Source organism: Fusarium proliferatum (genome assembly GCF_900067095.1).
Source record: "Fusarium proliferatum ET1 genome assembly, contig: FPRO_scaffold011, whole genome shotgun sequence".
Taxonomy (NCBI): Eukaryota; Fungi; Ascomycota; class Sordariomycetes; order Hypocreales; family Nectriaceae; genus Fusarium; species Fusarium proliferatum.
The window spans coordinates 1,693,991-1,713,911 of NW_022194800.1; the positions used below are offsets into that span (position 1 = coordinate 1,693,991).

General features: G+C 48.3%; 9 protein-coding genes across 9 annotated transcripts; 3 read left to right on the plus strand and 6 right to left on the minus strand.

Annotated features, from left to right (window-relative positions):
- Positions 1–16: 16 nt before the first annotated feature.
- On the minus strand, positions 17–1,454 carry FPRO_08784 (uncharacterized protein; the record flags this gene model as incomplete). Its single annotated transcript, XM_031222490.1, has 2 exons — positions 17–1,013; positions 1,066–1,454. The coding sequence occupies 2 exons, from the start codon at positions 1,452–1,454 to the stop codon at positions 17–19; spliced, it is 1,386 nt and encodes a 461-aa protein (XP_031087944.1).
- Positions 1,455–4,019: 2,565 nt separating this feature from the next.
- FPRO_08785 (uncharacterized protein) lies at positions 4,020–5,084 on the plus strand (the record flags this gene model as incomplete). The annotated part of the gene is made up of 1 exon (XM_031222491.1): positions 4,020–5,084. The coding sequence occupies one exon, from the start codon at positions 4,020–4,022 to the stop codon at positions 5,082–5,084; it is 1,065 nt and encodes a 354-aa protein (XP_031087945.1).
- An 84-nt stretch (positions 5,085–5,168) lies between these two features.
- On the minus strand, positions 5,169–6,679 carry FPRO_08786 (uncharacterized protein; the record flags this gene model as incomplete). The annotated part of the gene is made up of 9 exons (XM_031222493.1): positions 5,169–5,328; positions 5,379–5,467; positions 5,522–5,948; positions 5,997–6,009; positions 6,062–6,089; positions 6,154–6,223; positions 6,277–6,414; positions 6,470–6,516; positions 6,572–6,679. The coding sequence occupies 9 exons, from the start codon at positions 6,677–6,679 to the stop codon at positions 5,169–5,171; spliced, it is 1,080 nt and encodes a 359-aa protein (XP_031087946.1).
- Positions 6,680–6,873: 194 nt separating this feature from the next.
- On the minus strand, positions 6,874–8,571 carry FPRO_08787 (uncharacterized protein; the record flags this gene model as incomplete). The annotated part of the gene is made up of 1 exon (XM_031222494.1): positions 6,874–8,571. One exon carries the CDS (start codon positions 8,569–8,571, stop codon positions 6,874–6,876), a length of 1,698 nt encoding a protein of 565 aa, XP_031087947.1.
- Positions 8,572–8,871: 300 nt separating this feature from the next.
- On the minus strand, positions 8,872–10,098 carry FPRO_08788 (uncharacterized protein; the record flags this gene model as incomplete). The annotated part of the gene is made up of 1 exon (XM_031222495.1): positions 8,872–10,098. One exon carries the CDS (start codon positions 10,096–10,098, stop codon positions 8,872–8,874), a length of 1,227 nt encoding a protein of 408 aa, XP_031087948.1.
- A 1,136-nt stretch (positions 10,099–11,234) lies between these two features.
- On the plus strand, positions 11,235–13,004 carry FPRO_08789 (uncharacterized protein; the record flags this gene model as incomplete). Its single annotated transcript, XM_031222496.1, has 5 exons — positions 11,235–11,430; positions 11,484–12,223; positions 12,280–12,314; positions 12,367–12,786; positions 12,842–13,004. 5 exons carry the CDS (start codon positions 11,235–11,237, stop codon positions 13,002–13,004), a joined length of 1,554 nt encoding a protein of 517 aa, XP_031087949.1.
- Positions 13,005–13,134: 130 nt separating this feature from the next.
- Positions 13,135–14,842, minus strand: FPRO_08790 (uncharacterized protein; the record flags this gene model as incomplete). Its single annotated transcript, XM_031222497.1, has 4 exons — positions 13,135–13,300; positions 13,351–13,775; positions 13,830–14,539; positions 14,590–14,842. 4 exons carry the CDS (start codon positions 14,840–14,842, stop codon positions 13,135–13,137), a joined length of 1,554 nt encoding a protein of 517 aa, XP_031087950.1.
- A 618-nt stretch (positions 14,843–15,460) lies between these two features.
- FPRO_08791 (uncharacterized protein) lies at positions 15,461–17,432 on the minus strand (the record flags this gene model as incomplete). The annotated part of the gene is made up of 5 exons (XM_031222498.1): positions 15,461–16,269; positions 16,324–16,527; positions 16,577–16,829; positions 16,895–17,178; positions 17,234–17,432. 5 exons carry the CDS (start codon positions 17,430–17,432, stop codon positions 15,461–15,463), a joined length of 1,749 nt encoding a protein of 582 aa, XP_031087951.1.
- Positions 17,433–18,181: 749 nt separating this feature from the next.
- FPRO_08792 (uncharacterized protein) lies at positions 18,182–19,690 on the plus strand (the record flags this gene model as incomplete). The annotated part of the gene is made up of 1 exon (XM_031222499.1): positions 18,182–19,690. One exon carries the CDS (start codon positions 18,182–18,184, stop codon positions 19,688–19,690), a length of 1,509 nt encoding a protein of 502 aa, XP_031087952.1.
- Between the last annotated feature and the right edge of the window lie 231 nt (positions 19,691–19,921).

The window sequence follows — 19,921 nt, forward strand, 5'->3', positions numbered from 1 at the left end:
TACAACTGCGATTCTTTTAGGCATCAAGACTCTTTATTCTCCGTTTCTCTGCCATTTTCAATTGAACCCAGACCAATGGTGAGAATAAAACAGCAATCGCTGTGAGCACAAGAAACGCGTTCCGGATCTTGAGTCTGGCGATCATAGGCTGTATGACGCTGATGCCCGCAGCGCCGAGGAGGCAACGGCACAGGTTATTTGTCGCTGAGGCACCCGCTGAGTTATCCGGGAAGTAGTCTACCAATATTGTCGAGTTAATGTTGAAGATGGCCGTTGCGGTAGATGCGATGATGAACTGCAGACCCAGGGATGCAACCAGATTTCCCGCAAAATGCCTCCTGAGGTCATTGAACTCATAGCTCGGGCCGTACAGCCCCATTGAAACGATAAAAATCACGCTGAAATAAGGAAGCAGTGATAACCGGACACGTTCGAAAGGAAAGTCCCGGCAGGACTTGACGTCGACGTTGACGAGTCCATGCTCTTGTTTGTATCGAGTCTCGGCACGTTTGAAAGCTCGATCCATCAGTTGACCAGTACATACCGACCCAATTACACATCCGATTCCATTTGGGAGGAAGCAAAGGCCGACTTGCCATTGTGTAAGGTCGGGGAAAGTCTTAAGTAGCACTGTTGTGGTTGAAGACGTGACCATACTCCAAATGGTGTACACAAGAGCGCCCCAGGAAAGAAGAGCTAGAACATCCTTTCTAAAGATATAAGTCAATGGCTCAATGATGGTCTTCCAAGAGAGCTTCTCTAGCTTTGGTGGTGGGGTAGAAGCGTTTGTCCATTCCTTGGGTGGGTGGAAGAAATAAGACCAGGGTTTGTAAAACCCTACAAGAGGCACGTCGCCATTACCAGCTATTGTCCGCTGTGTCTCTGGTAGAAATACCAACAGTCCCAAGAGAACCAACGCACTGAACACGAAGAGGAACCAGAAGATGCTTCTGAATCCCCACGCACTGTTCAGCAGTCCACCAATAACAGGACCTATAGCTTGGCCAATCATTCTGTATCAAAGTTGTCAATCAAGAATTCTTGTAGCTTTGGAGTTGTGCCTACCTTATGCCGGAGTTGGTTCCCATGAAGCCCGCTCGCTCATCGGGTTCAGCGATATCGGCAATCACACCAGTGCTGATGCTAATCGTCGCAGCCGATCCAGCAGCTTGCAAGCCTCGCAGAACCACAAGCATGGCCAGGTTGCATGTGAAAGACAAAGACACGTTTGCGGCGAGGTAGACTACGAGGGCGACAACAAATGTGATTCGTCGACCGCGTGCATCTGAGATGCCGCCATACAGTGAGGGCGCGATTCCTTGAACAATCATGTACACGGTAATAGTGAAACCAACGTCGGTCGCACTGACGCCAAGGTCTTTGGATATCGTATCGATCCCCGGGAAATAAATGTTGGATGACAAGGCGGAAAACGCTCCGCCTAGGGACACCATGTACACGATCATCCACTTCTTGTGCTTTGCGAAGATATGACGTGGTCGTTTAGATCCGCCAGATGGACGTGAATATACCTCTTGCTCCGGTCACTTCCCGTATAAGGCTGAAGCTCGACTTGCGTTCCGGACTCAGAGTGAGCGATGGTTGGTGTTAGTACGCCATTGCTTGGGGTATAGGGTGGTGAGGAAGATGCTGGCGTTGAGGAAAGGGGGCCTCTGCTCCCCACCCAATGTGGATGATCCATCGTCCCCAAATAGGACTTGGATAGAAGTTATACTTTGTAGAGGTGCTGTGAAGCAAAAATTGATGTTGAAATAGAAGTCAAAGTGAGTTGGGACTTGGACTGCTGCCAACTGTCAAATGGATCGATGTCTTTTATAATATAATCAGATGCAAGACCGTGGTAGTACCAACTTATCAATAATACGATCATCAAACCATAAAGCGATACTTACTATCTGACAGCAATCGGTCTCATCTCACCCATGTGCATGGCTGATTGGATCACTGTTACGAAAAGGTCGATCCCTATCCACCAAAATCACTGACATTGCACTGCCGTGTTTCATGCACGTGCCCTCCTGCCGTAATTCATTTGAGGTACACTCCTAAGTACAACTGAAAACAAGACGCGTCACTAGGACAGACTGTGCGAGCCAGTCTCAGACATTTAGAAGCATGCCGGGCTTTTGAGAATTGCCGGCACTAGTTGTTGGTTACAGCTAGTAAAGCGCGCGGCAAGAAGTGTATTTTTAGGCATACTTCAGAGCTTGTCTCCCCATTCTGTCCTGGTCTAAGCACGGGGGCGTTATCAGACAGTTAAGCAATAGCTAAAGAGCTTAATATAAAATGATAAGTAGATAATATTTCAATATGCCCATTCTGCTAGATAATGCAATTATTATTAATCTATAAACGCTAAGGAAACTGTAGTATAAGTAATTAACCTCTATATATCTTGTAATATCACAGTTAAGCGATAAACAGCTATGCTCTAACGGCTTAATAGTTATACCAATGTGCTTCTGACATATAATGAGACATCTTTCAAGAACGGCAGGGTGGTTTCAACAAGACTTGCAATAAACTCGGAGTTGGCATTCCCTTCTATTTAACCGCGTAATCGTATATGCCCACTGATGAAATCTAAATGCCACCTAAATCGGTTAAACCCCCTATCTTTAGCATGACCGAGATCTGCAAGCATAGCCACGTTCTAATATGAGACAGGGTTCACTAATAAGGTAAGAGACTTACCCATTCATTGACATCATAAGACTCTAATGACCACGAGAAATGAACAGTTTGGTGATCCGAGCCGTCCTTGAGATTATCGTTCCAGGCTAGAAACCTTTTTGCAGATCATAAGTAAGAAAACGCCCTAGCGTTACCTTAAGATCATCGGCAAAAAGCTTAGTTTATCCTCTGCAGTAAACCACCCACTTAACCAAGCATTCTCTCAGCAGGCAAGAAGTTTATACTCTTGTAGCGTATAATGTGTCTGAACATACAGTAGCTTATCTATTAGGGATTCATTCACCTGATACTAAGAACCTTATGCTGAGTGGCAAATCAAACTCGTCATAGACTGTTAAGCACAAGCATCGTACTGTGTACGAATATGAAACCAGCCCCTAAGCTTATCAACAAGCCAAATTGATGTTCAGTAGCCATTGGTCTGCTTGGCTCTGAGACGGTTGCCAAGACCGCGTAAGCTCCGACAGCACCGGCGTTTTTAAGGTACAGTGAGCTAGCCTTGAAACGAAATAGATTAAATGAGCTAATCCACCCTTGGCTAGAGTCTGAGAGTCTTAGGCCGATATCTCGGCAATCCGGCACGGATGGGCGCCGATCCCCACCCCCAGCGAAAGTCAATTGGTACACGAGAGCCGCATTTACTGCTTCAATTGATAGTGAAAACGCCTACCATATCTTTGAGAAGACAGGGAGTGCTTACGCGGCCTCGGCGCAGCATATTACATACACCTCGTATTCTTCTATGCAGTAATGCTGGAACCCAGACTGAAGATTGACTTTCACTTGAACTCTCTTACTCCACTTTATGTTCCTACGAGTTCCGTTAGCTATGTGACAGTATCCAAGTGCTTGATCAAGAAACAAAGGCTCAAAGAAAAGGAGTCTGCTGCCAAAGCCTTCAGCCGATGCCAAACTGCAGGGTAACATCATGAAGCGTTCCCAAGCCCCACGACATGACTTGGAGTCATCTGTCGAGTACATGAACGATGGCGGTTCAATGGAGAGTCTAACGGACTGGCCTGGGCCTCTGGATATGAATGAATTCGTTCCAAGGCGACGAAACTTACATATCAAAGGATTGGGAGCATCTTCGTTGCCACGTCTTCGAGTCGTCCAGTTTCGAAGGAAGCTGCGGAGAATCTTCTGCCTGCTAATTATTAGCTATCTCTCCATGACGTGAGTTTCGATATCCTCCTGCCCCATTCAGACTGAGCCCTAGAGTAGCATACTGATAAGGGAGCTCATCGGACAGTGGCCTGCTCCATATTCTCGGAAATGCCTTGCATCATTACCTTCCGGACGAAATGGACCTGATCGTTCACCCGTGGATCGACTCCGCAGCGGCAACAATTGGTATCGGACACTGGTTATCCGACTCCACAGTGACCACACAACCTGTGCGTTGCCATTCGCATAACGACTATTTGAGGAATGTACCACTTTTGGACGCCATTTCTGCAGGTTGCCCGAGTGTCGAAGCTGATGTATGGAAGGAGGATGATGACTTGTACGTGGCTCATCGTCATTTCCAACTGCAGGTCAACCATACCCTGGAAAGTATGTATCTCAATCCATTACTCGAAATTTTCGACCGTCAAAGAGATATATTCTCATGTGGACGAGAGATGCCTTGCCATTCCATTTCGACTGCAAATGAGCCTCCTGCTGGAGTTTTCGAGTCTGATCCGGACCGGCCGCTGGTGGTCCTCATCGATTTCAAAACAGAAGGAAACACAACCTGGGAGAAGCTTCAGAGACAACTCGAGCCACTGCGACGCAGAAATCTGCTCACGCATTTCAACGGTACGCACATTGTACCTGGCCCCGTGGTCATTGTCGGCACAGGAAATACCCCATTCGACAAGATAGCAGCAAATGATACCTACCGTGATGTATTTTATGATGCACCATTGGAGTTGTTGGCTGATGCGTCTCAAATTTGGCCAAATCCAAACAGAGCTCAAGCTGCAAGCTCTCAACAGCCGGATAATTGCATCGAGCAAGGTGTATTGCCGAGCAGCATTGAACGAAGGCAAGTCAGCCGATACAATGGGGAAAAGAGCAAATTCTCAAACCAGTACAACCCTCATAATAGCTACTATGCTTCTGCTCATTTCAAAAAAGCAGTTGGGCATGTTTGGGGCTCGCGATTGTCGCAAGAGCAATTACAACGCATTCGGGCCCAGATCCATGGTGCTCATCGATTAGGTCTCAAGGCCAGGTATTTCGGTGTGCCAGCTTGGCCTATTGGGCTGAGGAATCATATTTGGCATATTCTGACACGGGAGGGCGTGGATGTTCTCAGTGTTGATGACCTGCGACAGGCAACTACGTGGGATTGGAGGAAGAAGAAGGGTCTGTTTTTTTAGCCCTTCTGTATGCAGCTGATCTCAGGAGTATTTCTTTAATGTTATAATATGTATTTAAATTGAAATAGTCGAATAGTATAAGTCTCATACTACTATAATGATGGCTTGCGTCCGTATACGTATCGAACCTTCATGTATGTATGGATCTTGGGATTCCTGATAGCTTTGCGAATACTCATCAGGAACAGCTGGTATTCGTCCTTGGGCCACTTCAGTACGTCGTTCCACATCATAGTGGTATATCCTGGGGACAGTTGTTAGCTAGGCAGTAAGTGAAAAGCGAGAGGTCTTAACTTGCCTTCAATATCATTTTCTAAACAAGCGCGAACAAATCTCCCAACTTCGGCGAGCTTGGGATCCTTTGGCCAATCTCCGACGGGAATCTGGGTGCTTGTTAATAAATTATCACTTTGAAACCAATGTCTTGCAGCAGTCACCTTGTAGTCAACAGTTGTGATGTCCTCAAAGCCAGCGTCATTGAACCCTTGAACCTGTTGGTCATAGACAAAGAAGGGATTTCCAAGGATCTTTCCTCCTTCTTCAAACAGCTTCTTATAAATCTTGAGGTTTGGCTCTTTGTCGATGGTGCCATCATCGCAACGAAACTCGACATCAGCTTCAGCGGATTGAACCCAGCCTCCAGGGACACAGCAGCGGTAAGCTTCAGAAAACAGGGCAGACCAGTCTTTGATAGCACCGAAGATGTAACGGATATGAATGAAATCGAACTCATCATCTCCCCATGTCCAACTAAGGGCTGCGTCGTCTATTTCGAAGCGAACATTTGGTGGAACCCATTCTGGTTGACATGGGGAGAGGTCGGTACCAACAATCTCGACATTCGGATGACGGTCAGCGAATTCACTAGATTCTTCAGTGAGAGACTTCGGTCGGGACCAAGATTGCGCTTACATGGCCCAGATACCTGATACCACTTGTTAATAGTGCATGATAGGAATAGGTTTGGGAGGGCTTACCAGTTCCAGTGCCTACGTCAAGCACTTTCTGTCAAAGCACCAACCGGTCAGTAACGCAATCGCCATAACTCTCTTTGGTCGGAGGTACCAACTTTGATATCGTCTGTTTTTAGGGGGGGCAGAAACAGCTTATCATCGAGTAAGATTGTCAAATAGTGGTGACTACTGCAGATCAGACCACCTGGAACAATGGTTTCGGGGAATAAAGGCCATACGTCAAGTCCACGGACTCTAGCTGCTGGTCGTCATTGGGCAAAAAGTAGTTAGTCGTGAACTTATCGCTGTGATACGTGCGCCCTTGACTGCGGCGATATTCGAGGATACTGGCCGAGACTGAAGCAGTCGAGCTTTCTCTAAAGGAGAATTTTGCATTTAGTCACTCTTGAATATTTTGATGGGATAACTCACGCGTCTGTACCAAGAGTGGAATCGGCATCGTCATCATCTTCGTTGTCCTACAAAACAGGTAAATTCATGACTAAACCATGATGAGGTATTTTATCAACATACATGCTCATCATTCGCAGCGATGATATCTGTCTGTTGCGGCGGTGAGACTACGGTGGGCGATGATGTTCCTTCTGCCGGATTCGGTGACTCCGAGGTTTGGTCTGCCATGGTTACCGCAATGATTAAATTTTGTGCCTTGGTTGATTATTTGAACCCCCATTGAACTGGAGGTGGATGATGATGAGGGGCGATCTGAGATCAGCATGGGTCCGAAACACGTGATGTACAAGGGAATGCGATGTGAGTTTACAGAATTGGTATTACTGTGGATGCTACTGTAATCTCGGCTACCGACAAAAGAATTATCTGTCATCTTCATCCTCGGCAATCCAATAAGCCTCCACCTCAGCAATACAAGTCCTGGCTCCAGGTGTAACAGCAATAGGAAACCCGCCGTAGTCCGGATCGTCATTAGGCATCATCATGAATTCGCCGTGCCTTGTCTCGTCACCATTCAATATTCTCAAAGTCTGCAGGTTTCCATTCTCATCAACCTCCTTCTCCTCGCCCCAAAGGATCCCACCAAAGGTTGCATCCTCACGAGCTGCTTTGAATCGGGCGTGAAAGCCCCGGCCGACGAGCAGAAATTTGGAGTTGCCCAAGTGAATAATCATTCCAGCACCAGGGCCAGGCTTGCCAAAGACGAAGCAGCGCTCAACAATAACCTTGATGTCGCCGAATGTACGTGTCCACTGTTCTGGCTTCTTGTCGCTTGGCTCTTCGTCAAAATAAAATCCAAAGCGATCCTCGGGTGCGGCATCAAGGAGATATTGCTTGGTCTGGTTGAGAAGCTTGAATTCACGGCCAATGATGTCAGAGCCCGTATCAATGCCAAACGGACTAGCCCCAAGAGCACCGTAAGTCGCGTAGGACAACCAGACGCGTCGCGCTCCATATTCGTCGCGCCTCTGTTCCGGGATGAAAAGAGTGTTTCCTTGTTCTGTATAATTCCGACAGACAGTTTCGTAGTCGTGAAAGTAAAGATCCGGTGCTAGGAGGTCTAGAGAGGGCGTGTTGAATCGCCAAATATCCAAAACATGCGGGCAAGGACCTCCAGATGGGTAAATTCCGGGCTTGTCACCGCCACCAACCACAACTGGCGCGCCGCCACCAAAGTCCAGGTCTGACGGGCCTTCAATGTTAAGCCATGTGTTTGTGTACAGAGGGATGGGGTACTCAGCCTTTCCTGCTGCGGCAACTCGTCCCACGTAAGAAGAGATTAGATGCGCCATGAAGGCCTCATCAGCTGCTGTTCCACGCCCAAACAGGGACTCCCAGGAATGAGAACCCGATGAAGGAACACTTGAGATGCGTTTCTTGAATCTGGAGTGGGTATCGACGCGGCTCAGATATTGTAGGAGATCACTTGGTATGGGTTCAGCAAACGCTTTGTTGGCTCGGTGCGATCGATCCCGAGAATCGCCAAGGACTCCGGTCTCATTCTGAACTTGGACCATCAAGACAGTCTGGTGCTGGGAATCAACCTCTGCAAGATGTCGTAGAAGGGCAGCGAAAGCTCGGGAATCAGCCTCGCATGCGGCGTTGCATAGAGGAGTGATCATCTCGAGTGTCCTCTTGACGCCACCAGCTTCAAGCACTTGAACTCGGGGGAACCGTTTGGGATCTCTCTTGACCCATCCCGGGGCATATGTTGAGAGTCCGTTCTTGTATGTCCCGAACCAGAGCAAAACGAGGTGCATATCATGTTCTCTGGCGCCTTTCAAGACTAGATCAAGCTCTCTGAAGTCAAAGTGGCCTTCCTTGGGCTCGATCATTTCCCAAGTTACAGAACCGAGCAATGTGTTGACATGATCGAACTTCATTCTCGGCCAAACTTCACTCATAAACTTGGCGGAGCTGAGGGATGAGTTGTGCAGCTCGCCCGGAAGCATCAAAAAGGGTTTACTCTTGACCATGAGTTGGACGGAACCCTTGTCGGACCGCCGAAGATGAGGGTAGGCATGCTGGGCTGGTGCTGATGGGATCTGTGTGGCAGTCATGATTATGGAACATAAAACGATAAAAATCAATAGTTGATAAAGATGAAATTGATGATATTATCGAATCGTAGATGGTTCAAATACCTTGAGTATTTCCCGAACTGCATAAAATGGAGTGTAGGGTTAGTGGATCATGCGTTCGAGTGCGGAGCGCTGTACCCGTGCTTGCAGGGATGCTCGGACTTACTCCGCATTAACCCGGGAGAAATTGGCCCGAGTCTCGACCAATAGTTGCGGCTTTCTTGGGTTGCGTGCGGGGCAACGCCTCCCGAAGTAGGGGTAGCATTGACTGTATTCAGGTCACGTATCTACCCTCAACGGCGGAGTGTCGAGCACACCAATTCCCTGCCAACAGTCTAGATCATCGAGCTTCCGAAGTAATCGCTCGAGTTTAATCCTCGCATCTCCTATCTCCACTTCCCCCACGCCACTCCCCAACTGTTCGAGGTAGGCAGCTCCAATGTCCCGAATCTTGGGGACAAGGCTGCTGCCGTTTGCATCAAAAACAGCGCGGGGAAGATGGTACAGGATCTCCAACAGGTCATCTACAATCTTCTGATGGTCTTGTGCGCTATTGGCTGTGGGACCGAATTTCTGAAGAATATTGGAGCGGATGTTGAGACTCGTCACGAATAAATTGGCGATTTGGACATCGTGCCCTTCCGTGACGTTAGCGGGACGAGACAGACCACCGCGCCATCGCAATTCGGGCGGGAGATTATCCAAGACTTGTTGAATCTTTGCAAGATATCTCGTGATAGTAATCTGTGGTTCCGCACCCTCGGGACCTTGCTGCACCTCTTGCCAGATGAGGAACAAGTCGCTTAATGAGTTCAGTCCTGGAACATAAGTGGTCTCATCTCCATGCCAAGGTGGCTCGTGATAGCTGTCTGGAGCTTTTGGCTCCATCTGATTATCTGGAAGAGGGAGTGGTCTTGGAAAGTTCTCGATGCGATCTTGACTGAGTAGACTGATGGGTAGTCTTCCGAAAATATCCGCACTACTGTGATATGTGACTTGATTAGCGCTGCCAGAGCCATCCACTCCCAGTGCCGATACATACCATGCACTGGCAAATAATAGCCATATGAGTCTTCTCAAGAGCTGCTGTTCAGCCTCATCGTGCTCGTGTATCCGATAATACGCCAGGTACCTGGCCCCTGCAGCGGCCTCGCTCAACGCGTGATAGGCGCGCATACTGCTCAACCCTGATTTTGTGGTGGCGCTCATGGCTGTTCCGACATTGTACAAGGCGATGCACCTGTCAATGCTAAAAGAATCTCGGGTAAATTGACTCTTGAGCAGTCCGTGAGCATCAAGGAAGCCAACGCAATAATCTACAGTCACTGGCCCATAGTCACCCCGGGGTAGTGTCGCTTTGGTTGCTGCACATACGCTGATGACAAGCCCGCAGAACTCGGCGTCGACGTCAGCTACCCCTTGCTGAAGGCGCTGGAGGAACCGACGACGGAGTAAGATCGGAGCTAGAGGGTGGATCACATCGAACCAGTCCCCCAGCAGACGCATAATGATCGGCTCCGGAGCAAACGCGGAAAGCCACTTGCTACTGAGTCCAGAGCAACTGCATATAGAGGGATGGCTGATGTGGCTCAGAGCCTGAGGACTTTGAAGTGGTGTTATTGATTGGCGTGTATCATTGCTTTCACCTGGTGAGATAGAAACGTTGTTTGGAGAGGGGATTCCTGGGGTCCCTGTAACCTGCCTGTGTGATTTTTGTGCATGTCTATTCTGCATCAGTATTCCAATATGATCAGCAGTCAACATACAATTGACTGACTTATTTGGAGGTCCACGCTTCCTTCTTGGACGTTCATGAGTACAGTTCACATTTAGAAACTCGCAGCCTTGGCATCGCTGATGACTGGCATTATACGTGCACTACCGACATTGTTAGTGTATAGACAATGAGGGGTAGACAGTGGCATGATGGACGCCAGGAGGATGCCAACCCGGATCTTTCTGGCTCTGCAGACATCACAAGCCGCTTGGTTTCGAGGCCGCTGCCCTGAACTGGCTAACGATGCACTTGCGGAGACAGCAGCAGGGGGGCCCTCGACTGTGTCAGTCATTGAATCCAAGGCTTTACTGCGGTGTAAAATTTGAGGATCTCTGTGCGTAGAATCGACTGGCGAAAAGAGAGAGATAATTAGTCCGAGGAGAATATTCGGATCACCTCTCTTTTAGACTCGTCTGTATGGACCAGTTCGCCGAAATCTCGGATATACTAGGGTGGCCTTGCTGGAACAGGAATGGTTCGACTATAGGTATTCGTCAAGCTGAGACCTTCTTGCCCAATCAAAGATCCCCATGCTGTGGACCACCTACAGTGGCTTAACCTGTTGTGATTTAGTCCCCAACACAAACTTCTCAACCTTGTCTTCCCCATGGGGAGAACAGGAAAAGCGTGGCGAACCCGTACCATCCAAAGGCCATGATGCATTGCTGTGACTTGCTGTCACGAGACTCATGGTTTGATTCTTGAATAGTATGTGGCTGTCAAGTGTAGACACTCATGCCAGGCACTTCCTTGTCCTGGATATATAACCCGTCGGGGAAGCAGCCAAGATCATCCCTTGATCAACAGGTGCTTCAACTCCAAGTCCCTTGACCAATTGGCAAATCCACCAACATTCTTGCTCATCATGACCTCAAAAGAAACCGATATCGATGTTTCAGAGGAGACACAAGCTCCTCAGGGCTCAGCGTTGCCGTTCTGGAAACAGACTGAGCTGAGGAAGCTGTACCTTATGATGGTCTTTCTCTTCATGGGCTCGACTACCCTCGGCTATGACTCCAGCTTACTGAATGGTCTTCAGACAATGGGATCGTGGCAGGCTTGTAAGTCCTTTATTTGAACGTTGGCACTACTCTCAGCTAACACGATGGGATAGTCTTTGATCACCCAGAAGGAAGTCGACTAGGCATCTTTGGCGCCATGCCCGGTTTCGGAGGTCTCTTTGTCCTCCTCTTCGCTCCCTATGTCGCCGATGGACTGGGTCGAAAAAAAGGCACGGCTGTTGGTTGTGTCATCGTTATTGTTGGCGCCCTTATGCAATGTTTCCCTCAAAACGGCCACGGACCACGACGCGATGCGCTATATCTCGTCGGCCGATTCATCATGGGCTGTGGCTCCAACATTTCCAACGCTACTTGCCCTCTCCTCATCACTGAGATCGCCCATCCCCGACATCGAGGCAAGATCACAACCGTTTATAACACGCTTTGGTATCTCGGGAGTATCATCGCGGCCTGGGTTTGCTTTGGGACTCTCAGAAACCAGACTGGAAACATCCAGTGGGTTCTTCCCACTGGACTACAGTGCCTCATGCCTGGTGTCCAGCTTTTGGCCATCTTCATTGTGCCCGAGAGCCCCCGATGGTTGATCAGCAAAGGACGTGAGGAGGAAGCTCGCAAGATTCTTGTCAAGTACCATGGCAACGGCAACGATGACGATGAATTTGTCCGATGGGAATATACCGAAATCGTCAACACTATCAGACTCGAACGTGAAACATCAGACAACGGATGGGCCGAGCTTTGGCGCACGCCAGGTAACCGCAAGCGATGCGGACTGATTATTGCTACTGCAATCTTCTCTCAGTGCAGTGGTAACGGTCTTGTCTCATACTATGTAAGTGGGATCCAAGATACAATACCACTGAGGGTGTAAGCTCACTTGTATCATAGCTTGCCGCCATTCTGAGAACCATTGGTATTACGGAGTAAGTGAAGTCGTATGCAGAATTGCTAATTAAAGATACTAACAAATCTCAGTGCTGTGACTCAAGCATACATTAACGGCGGCCTGACAATCTGGTGCTGGCTTGTTTCTCTCTTCGCCGCCTTCTTTGTCGATCGTGTGGGACGGAGAGTTCTCTTCCTCTTCGCTGGCGTTGGCATGCTTATATCCTTTACCATCTGGACTGCATGCAGCGCCGTCTACGCAAAGACTGAATCATCGGCTGCTGGTATTGCCGTCGTTGCCATGATATTCCTCTTCTACGGCGTGGCCGGTGCTGCATGGCCTGGACTGACGGTGTCTTATACTGTTGAGATCCTGCCATATAACATTAGGGCCAAAGGACTTACCCTCTGCTTCTGCTTTACAGCTCTCTCAGGGGTTTTCAACCAGTGGGTAAATCCTCTTGGCTTGCAGCAGCTCGCATGGAAGTTTTATTTCGTTTATATTGTCATGTAAGCCACTACTCACTTGCCTCAATGCCAGAATTGGATTAACATAGTTTTACAGCCTGGTCATCGAGTGTCTCATGATCTACTTCTTCTTCGTGGAGACAAAGGGCCCTACTTTGGAGGAGATTGCCGTTCTGTTCGATGGCCAGAACTCTGCTGCTGGCATTGCCAAGAGTCAAGCGCAGATGAAGAGTGCAGTAACAGAAGTCGAACACGCTTAGATCCTTTGCTTGGCCCAACCAATATTGATGAGTGGTAGATATTGCTTTATCTATACAGACGCAGATAGTCTCTATTGATGGTACCCGTAGTATGAAGCTTTGGTCCAACTTCCTCTACATAGACCATGGCTTATGAGATAGCAATACGGACCGATATAGATCCCTTCTTTGTTTGTACTACAATCAAGTCATGATCATATGTGATATCATCAACCGTTGTCTCATATAGACGCGCTCTGTGTATAAGCCGAAAAGCAAGCAAAGCGGCCATGATGTAGACCTCACAATAAGCGAGGCTTGAAGAGAAGTCAGCACAAATCCCGGAGGTTGATAGAGGGTAACTTACTTTTCCCCAATGCATGCACGACTACCCTTCCCAAAAGCAATCAATAGCTTCTGTAGCTTGAAGTTGGGCTTCCCTCCCTCTAGCCATCTCTCTGGTATGAACTCGTCTGGATTGGGAAAGATGTCCTTATCCCAGTGATTGATCATTGAAGTCATACCGATTGGAGTGCCTCTTGGGATCACCCACTCGACGTTGCCATCCTTACTTTTGTAGACTAAGTCTTCCTCGCGGGCAATTCTGGCTGAACGGTGAGATACACCAGGCATCACACGAAGAGCTTCGTGGATGACGGCCCAAAGATAAGGTCGTTGCTCGAGCTCGGTCCACTTGAGGGTTTGCGGATCGATCCCTTCGAGAGCAGCCATCAACCGTCTATATGTCAGTGGCTGAGCGAGAAGGTAGTAGGTGATGACCGTCAGTATGGCCTGTTGAAACCTGTGAGTACCAGTGTGGTATCCGAAAGAAGATTGATTACTTACGGCAGTAGTTTCTGTCCCGGCGAGGAGGAAATTGAACCCCTCTCCCGATAGCCGATACATAGACTTTTCTGACTCTGGTAATGCTTTGGAGTCCATTACATCGGCAAAGACTCTTCCCCCTTCCGGGCTCTTCAAAGCAGCCGCGATGTACCCAGGAATGACGACATTCATCTGTCTCATGACTGCTTTGATATCCTCACCCAAATAGTCAGACAGGAACGGAAGAAGCTGAGCCATCTTCCTCGCAAAGACATTATGTCTCATCATGTAGGCACTCTGGAAGAAAGACTTGACCCAAGTAGCCAGATTCGGCTCCCAACCATCTTGAGCGATGAAGCCCATGGATTCACCAAAAGCGTACTGAGACATGATGTCTGCCGTGAAGCAGTTGTAAGCTTCCTTCACGTCAAAGGGCTCTCCACCAGCATATCGAAGCATCTTGTCGACAGTCATCTGTGCAAACTCCTTCACTTCGCCCTCAAGCTTGAGCATCTGCTGGCGAGAGAAATACTTTGACAAGGCTCCTTTCCGCATACGGTGAATTTCGTGATTAACTGTTGAGAAACCAGTCACAGACACGGGACCGGCACCTCCCGTGTTTAGCTGGTGCTGCCATTTGTCGCGGATTCGGCCTGGACCAGCATAGATTTCATCTGTGAAGTACGGGTCCGAGCAATGAAGTTCATCCGGGTTGATTCGCACAATTGGACCTGAATCAAGTCAAAAGACATTTTCCGGGTGACCGAACTGTTGAACTTACCATAGCGCTCGTGCATGCGACGGATTTCATGTCCATAACGCCCTACACGCCACCAATCGTGATATGCCTCATACAAATAGCTTGCTGCAGCAATCCTAGGACCAGGAAAGCGGTGCAAGGGATGAAATGGCGAGATATTATAAGCTGCCAGGACCATACGATATGCAAGCCAAGAAACGACCACATACGTAATGGTCTGGAACAAAGCAGCCGCCGTAATATTGGCTGGTGGCAACACTGACTTTTGCTCCATGCTGGCGAGGATTTGCAAGATGAAAGTTAGAGTTACTAGGAAATCTTTTAACCAGAGTATATCACCTAGTTATAGATTAAATATGTGGCTCAAGGGGACCCATTTTATGCTTGGAAATGGGGCAGCGTTTCATTCAAAGATCGATCATCGGCTGTATCTATACTGTTTGAGTTAAGTAATCCGAAGCCCCCCTGTAAGTTTGTGGAGTAATAAATCCTTTAGGTCCTGAAACTCGAAGAGTTTTCACCATCTTTTAGACTTAAGGATAAGAAACTAATAATACTCAAGATAACTTGCTTTATAAGACTAAGCTGATGAAGGAAGGAATCTATAAGTAGCGACTTAAATACAGCATTAACCCTAACCTGGATACTGGTTAAAGTGAAGACAGAGAACAAAAGGCTAAGACTAAAAGAATGAGAAAAAAGACAACTGTTGCTCGCCGGCTCACCAAGAAGACCAATAAGACAGAAGCTGTTGGCGCATGCTCTCAACAAGTAGTAGAATTGGTAGTGTGAAGATGAATAAGAATTTGTCCGCCTAAAGTAGCTGTTCCGTGCTATTGACTGCATACGGTTGGATGTTGAGGCTACCACAATCAAATGCTTCAGCCAGAACTCAAGGTTGCTTGACCGCAACATCAAACTGAGCGTTCGCGGAAGTTCCAGTAAATGACCTAAATCCGCTACAGTTCATTGTAGACTTTTCGTACTGGATGGCAGCGCAGTTAGACGCTTGAGCGCAGAAAAAGACGCACTGGTTGAAACTGTTTGCTTGAACTACTCCTATCGATGCACTGCTATCGACACTGAAGTCACAGGAGAGATCAAAGGTGGAATCACTGTCTGAGTATGGGTTAGAGTCGCTGCGGCACTCACTCAATGCGGCAGCAGAGGTCGTAGTCGTTATGAGGTCGGTAGTGGTGTCTGCAGTAGTAGTTGTGATCCCTGTTGAAGACTCTGAAGTTGTGGTCGATTGGTCTGAAGTTATCTCTTCAGAACTTGAACTAGCTAGCTCTGATGAGGTCTCTGAAGTTGAATCACCTGAAGTTTCAGTGGTCGTGCTGAATGGCTCCTCTGACGTGCTTGCGAGCGAATTCGACGTTTCCAACTCAGTAGAGGAAGGTGCCTCGGTACTAGAGTCGCTGGAGGAAAGGGTTGATTGGATGGTGACAGATGAATCAAAAAGCTCAGAAGAAACGATGGCAGATGTCTCGGAATCGACTGCTTGGGAAGAGATTGAGGCAGATGTATCAGCATCTTGGGAAGTGACGGTGGTAGAGGCTTCAGAACTGAAGGTTGAAGTAGGTGGAATGATCTCTTCGGAAGAGATAGTGGAAAATACTTCAGTACCGGATGCTGACGTGGATGCATCAACACTTCGGGAAGAAGCGGCAGATGATACAGAGCCGAATGTTTGCGAGGAGGCTATAGCAGAAGTGTCAACATTCTAGGATGAAGCGGAGTTAAATGCTGTAGAACCAGACATTTCGGGCAGGGTACTGCTTGTTTCAACATAGGAAAGAGAACTGAACTCTGTGGGGGCGGCTGTTTCTGCTGTTGTGGGCTCTTCGCTACTGAAAATTCCAGAGCTCACACTTTCAGCTGTGCTTGCCTCTGTGGAACTTGCCGAAGCAGAGGTCGAAGTCTCGAAACCGACAAGTCGACCATTCTGACATTGGGTGACTGCATCCAAATTAGCAATTGAGCGGGTAAAGATCGTGGATATTCTCACCGTCATAGACGCCTAGAGTAACAGGGACACATCCAGGAGGACTAGCAGTGAAGGTGATATACACTTGACCACTAGAGTCCTGACAAAAACCTGCCTCGCCATTTGGTAGGCCGGAGTTTTTGAAAATGAGGTTTTGTCCCGTAGTTCCAAAGGTCTTCGTAATGGCGTCTTGGGGAAAAGAGCCTCCATCTTGAACACCCAGTGCTTTGTAATTCTCACCGGCGTAAAACGTTGGTAAACCGCCAACAAAGAGCTGACCTGCAGGACCAGATTGAAAGTCAAGGCAAAGGTACAAACATCTGGATTATCAGCGCCAACAAAGCCTTCGGCTTCTCTTTTCTCAACATCTCGTTTCTGATTACCAGATGCCTGGATGAGGAAGATGACAGATCGTCCCGGTGGTTCGATAATGCCGGTTGAAGTGGGCAAGGCCGAAGAGGATATGTCTGTTGCAAACGCTGAAGACGTATCGACCGGTTCGGTTATCGAACCAAAGGATAGTGTGCCAGAGCCAGTTTGTGCTTCGGTCGTTGCAACATCGAAACTCGACAAGTCAGACGTTGAGCTAAGCTCAGAAGCGATTATGGTCTGGCCACCTGTGACTGCCACACTATCAATACTCATTCACCATAATCTAGCAAAAGAAAGACCACGTACTGGAGGCCGTTGCTGTTGAACTGTTTCCGAACAATGTCATATGACTTGACGGTGACACACCGGGCGCAACAGAAATCGGAGCAAGATAGGTAGACAGGTATGTGATACACCATGTATCCATTTCCATCGAAGGATATTCAGCAGCCGAGGCCATGCCTGCTGATCCTAAAAGAGTAGTTGCAAAGATGCAGCTCTTCATGACTTTTGTCATATATGGAGAAACGTCACAATATGCAACATATGCTGTTTTTCACAGTAGGAGATCGCCAAGCTTTTATGGTTGAAGTTGCTGAAGAATATCCCATCTCTTGCATTTGATGTCGGTATTAGTTTGAAACATGGCACTAAAACGGTTCAGTATTTGTCTTGTGTAGCCCATTGCTAAGGAATGTTGTCTACAGAATGTTGCTTTAGTGGAGAGTTTGTGCCTTATAATATGAGATAATTGGCCATTCCAGACGCGTAGACTGTGATGTTTACTTTAGTGGGGTTAAGTGTCTTACACATGACACATTCGTCATTGACCATTCTAAAGGTGTGGATTGATGTCATCTTTTTCTTCCTTGCTAGTCTAGACCCATGTTCAGGCCATGGGACACTGCTCCTTTTTTGAAAAAGGCATTAAAGAGCTTTGGATAATGTTCTGTAACTGAAGGTTTATTTTGATGAGTTGGGATATATTTTGTATGAATTCTACTATATACAGCCTGTATTAAAATGTGCCTAAAGCCCTTTACCCGGAGAGTAGACCAACCAAGCTTCTTATGCGGAGGTTTGCAACTGCTGTGCTACAGCTCTGCAGAAGGATTTACTAATTTCCGAGGATCAGTCGAGACCTTGCTATGAAATGCGGCATAACCTCTTAGCAGCCTCTTTGCCTACAGGTCTTCACACCGCTCACAGACCTCAATGGCTTCTGGAAATACCACGGCTCCCGAAGTGGCAAAAATGTCCTCATCTGACATTGTGTTCCCTTTGCATGAGTTTGACGACTCCTCTATCAATCGATACATGCAACACTGGACCCTGCGCTTCGATGCAGTTCTTGACACGCGGAAATTATGCGCAGCTCTCACGCATCTACTCAGCCTTGGCCATTGGAGAAAATTAGGCGGCCGCTTGCAGTTCAACGACGTCGGCAAACTTGAGATCCATGCACCTAGATCATACAGTCAAGAGCGACCTGCATTTCAATTTTCAGAGGAGACTTTTTTAATGAAAGCTGCTGAACACCCTGTTGCGAAGAACCTCCCAAGGGCAAAAGGCAAGCCCGAGCTGTTTCCTGGAATCACTTCGCAGTTCAACTCGTTGACTCTTGGCCCAGAATGGGCGCTCGACTTTTCAGAACACGTTCGCCGTCAAGAGCCCATCATTGGCGTTCACATAGCTCTCTTCAATGATGCGACATTGATCAGCATCCGCTGGGTTCACGTGGTATGTGACTTCATGGGTATAAAAGCTCTGGTCCTGGCATGGTCGATGGATCTTGACGGACGCTACGACGATATCCCGCCTTTTATGGGTGCATACGAAGACCCTCTGAAACCCATTGGATCAGTGCCACCCAGGGAACCTTACGCTCTGGCGGATATGCAGTTAAGCCCCCAAGCGTTCAAAAAGACGTACGAAACATACCTGGAGCACGTCGCGAGATACCCAATATCGGTGCGACGCATGCTCGTGCTACCAGACTCTGCCCTGCAGAGGATCAAGATGGACTTTATCGGTGGCCACGGTTCGGATAAACTTAAAGTCATTCCAAAGGGAGCACTATTCAACGGAAAATTTGTGAGCGACGCCGATATCCTCGCTGCATGGGCGGCGCGGCTTTGCTGCGGTATACTTCCTGCGGCAGATCGTCCTGTTCATGTCATGGGCATGTACGAGGCGAGACACTGTTTACCACGAACGTTCCCTCAACGCGAGGACAAACCTGACTCGAGTCCTGTTTTCGTCGCCAATGCCACTTTCTCGACCTCGACAAACACCACGCTTCAAGCGCTTCGGTACCAGCCACTAGCAAAAACCGCCCTCCTAGTGAGAGAATCAGTGGCGACGCTGACCAAGCCCCCCCAGGTGCACGCTCAGCTGCATCTCCTGCGGGAGTCTTACGCAAAGGACAAAGAAAACCCGCCCGTCTTTGCTGCTCAAGACGCATTCATCCTAGTCGTTTCCAATTTCAGTAAAATGAGGTTCTTCGACTCAATTGACTTTTCCCCCGCTGTCATTACTGCCGCCGCAGCCGGCCATGGCAAGTCTCCGGGAAAGCTCGCATGGCACCAGTGGACTTCGTTGGAGCATAATACGCATATTCGCAACATGTTCCAAGTGGGTGGCAGAGATGGCCAGGGCAATACGTGGATGATGGCAATCTTGCCGCCCGAGACGTGGGCCGTGGTGGAGGAGCATTTAGCCGGCCTCTTGGATGGTACGCCCAAGGCGCCAAGCAAGCTGTAGGATCTGGCTTATGTGAGGCACAGTCCTGCGGCTCTTGGGCTGCAGGCCAATAGAATGTAGGCTGCATGTCCAAGACCCATCTACGCCACTTTGTACGGAGTCGCTGATGTAACCTCATAATCCTTCAGAATTGATAGTTAGTTTTGAGTTGCTATTGGCAGGTTAAATGCTATGCTGTTGCTGCCCATCCGAGCCGAGCAATCACCTCGCAGCTCTGAATCGTACTACAGT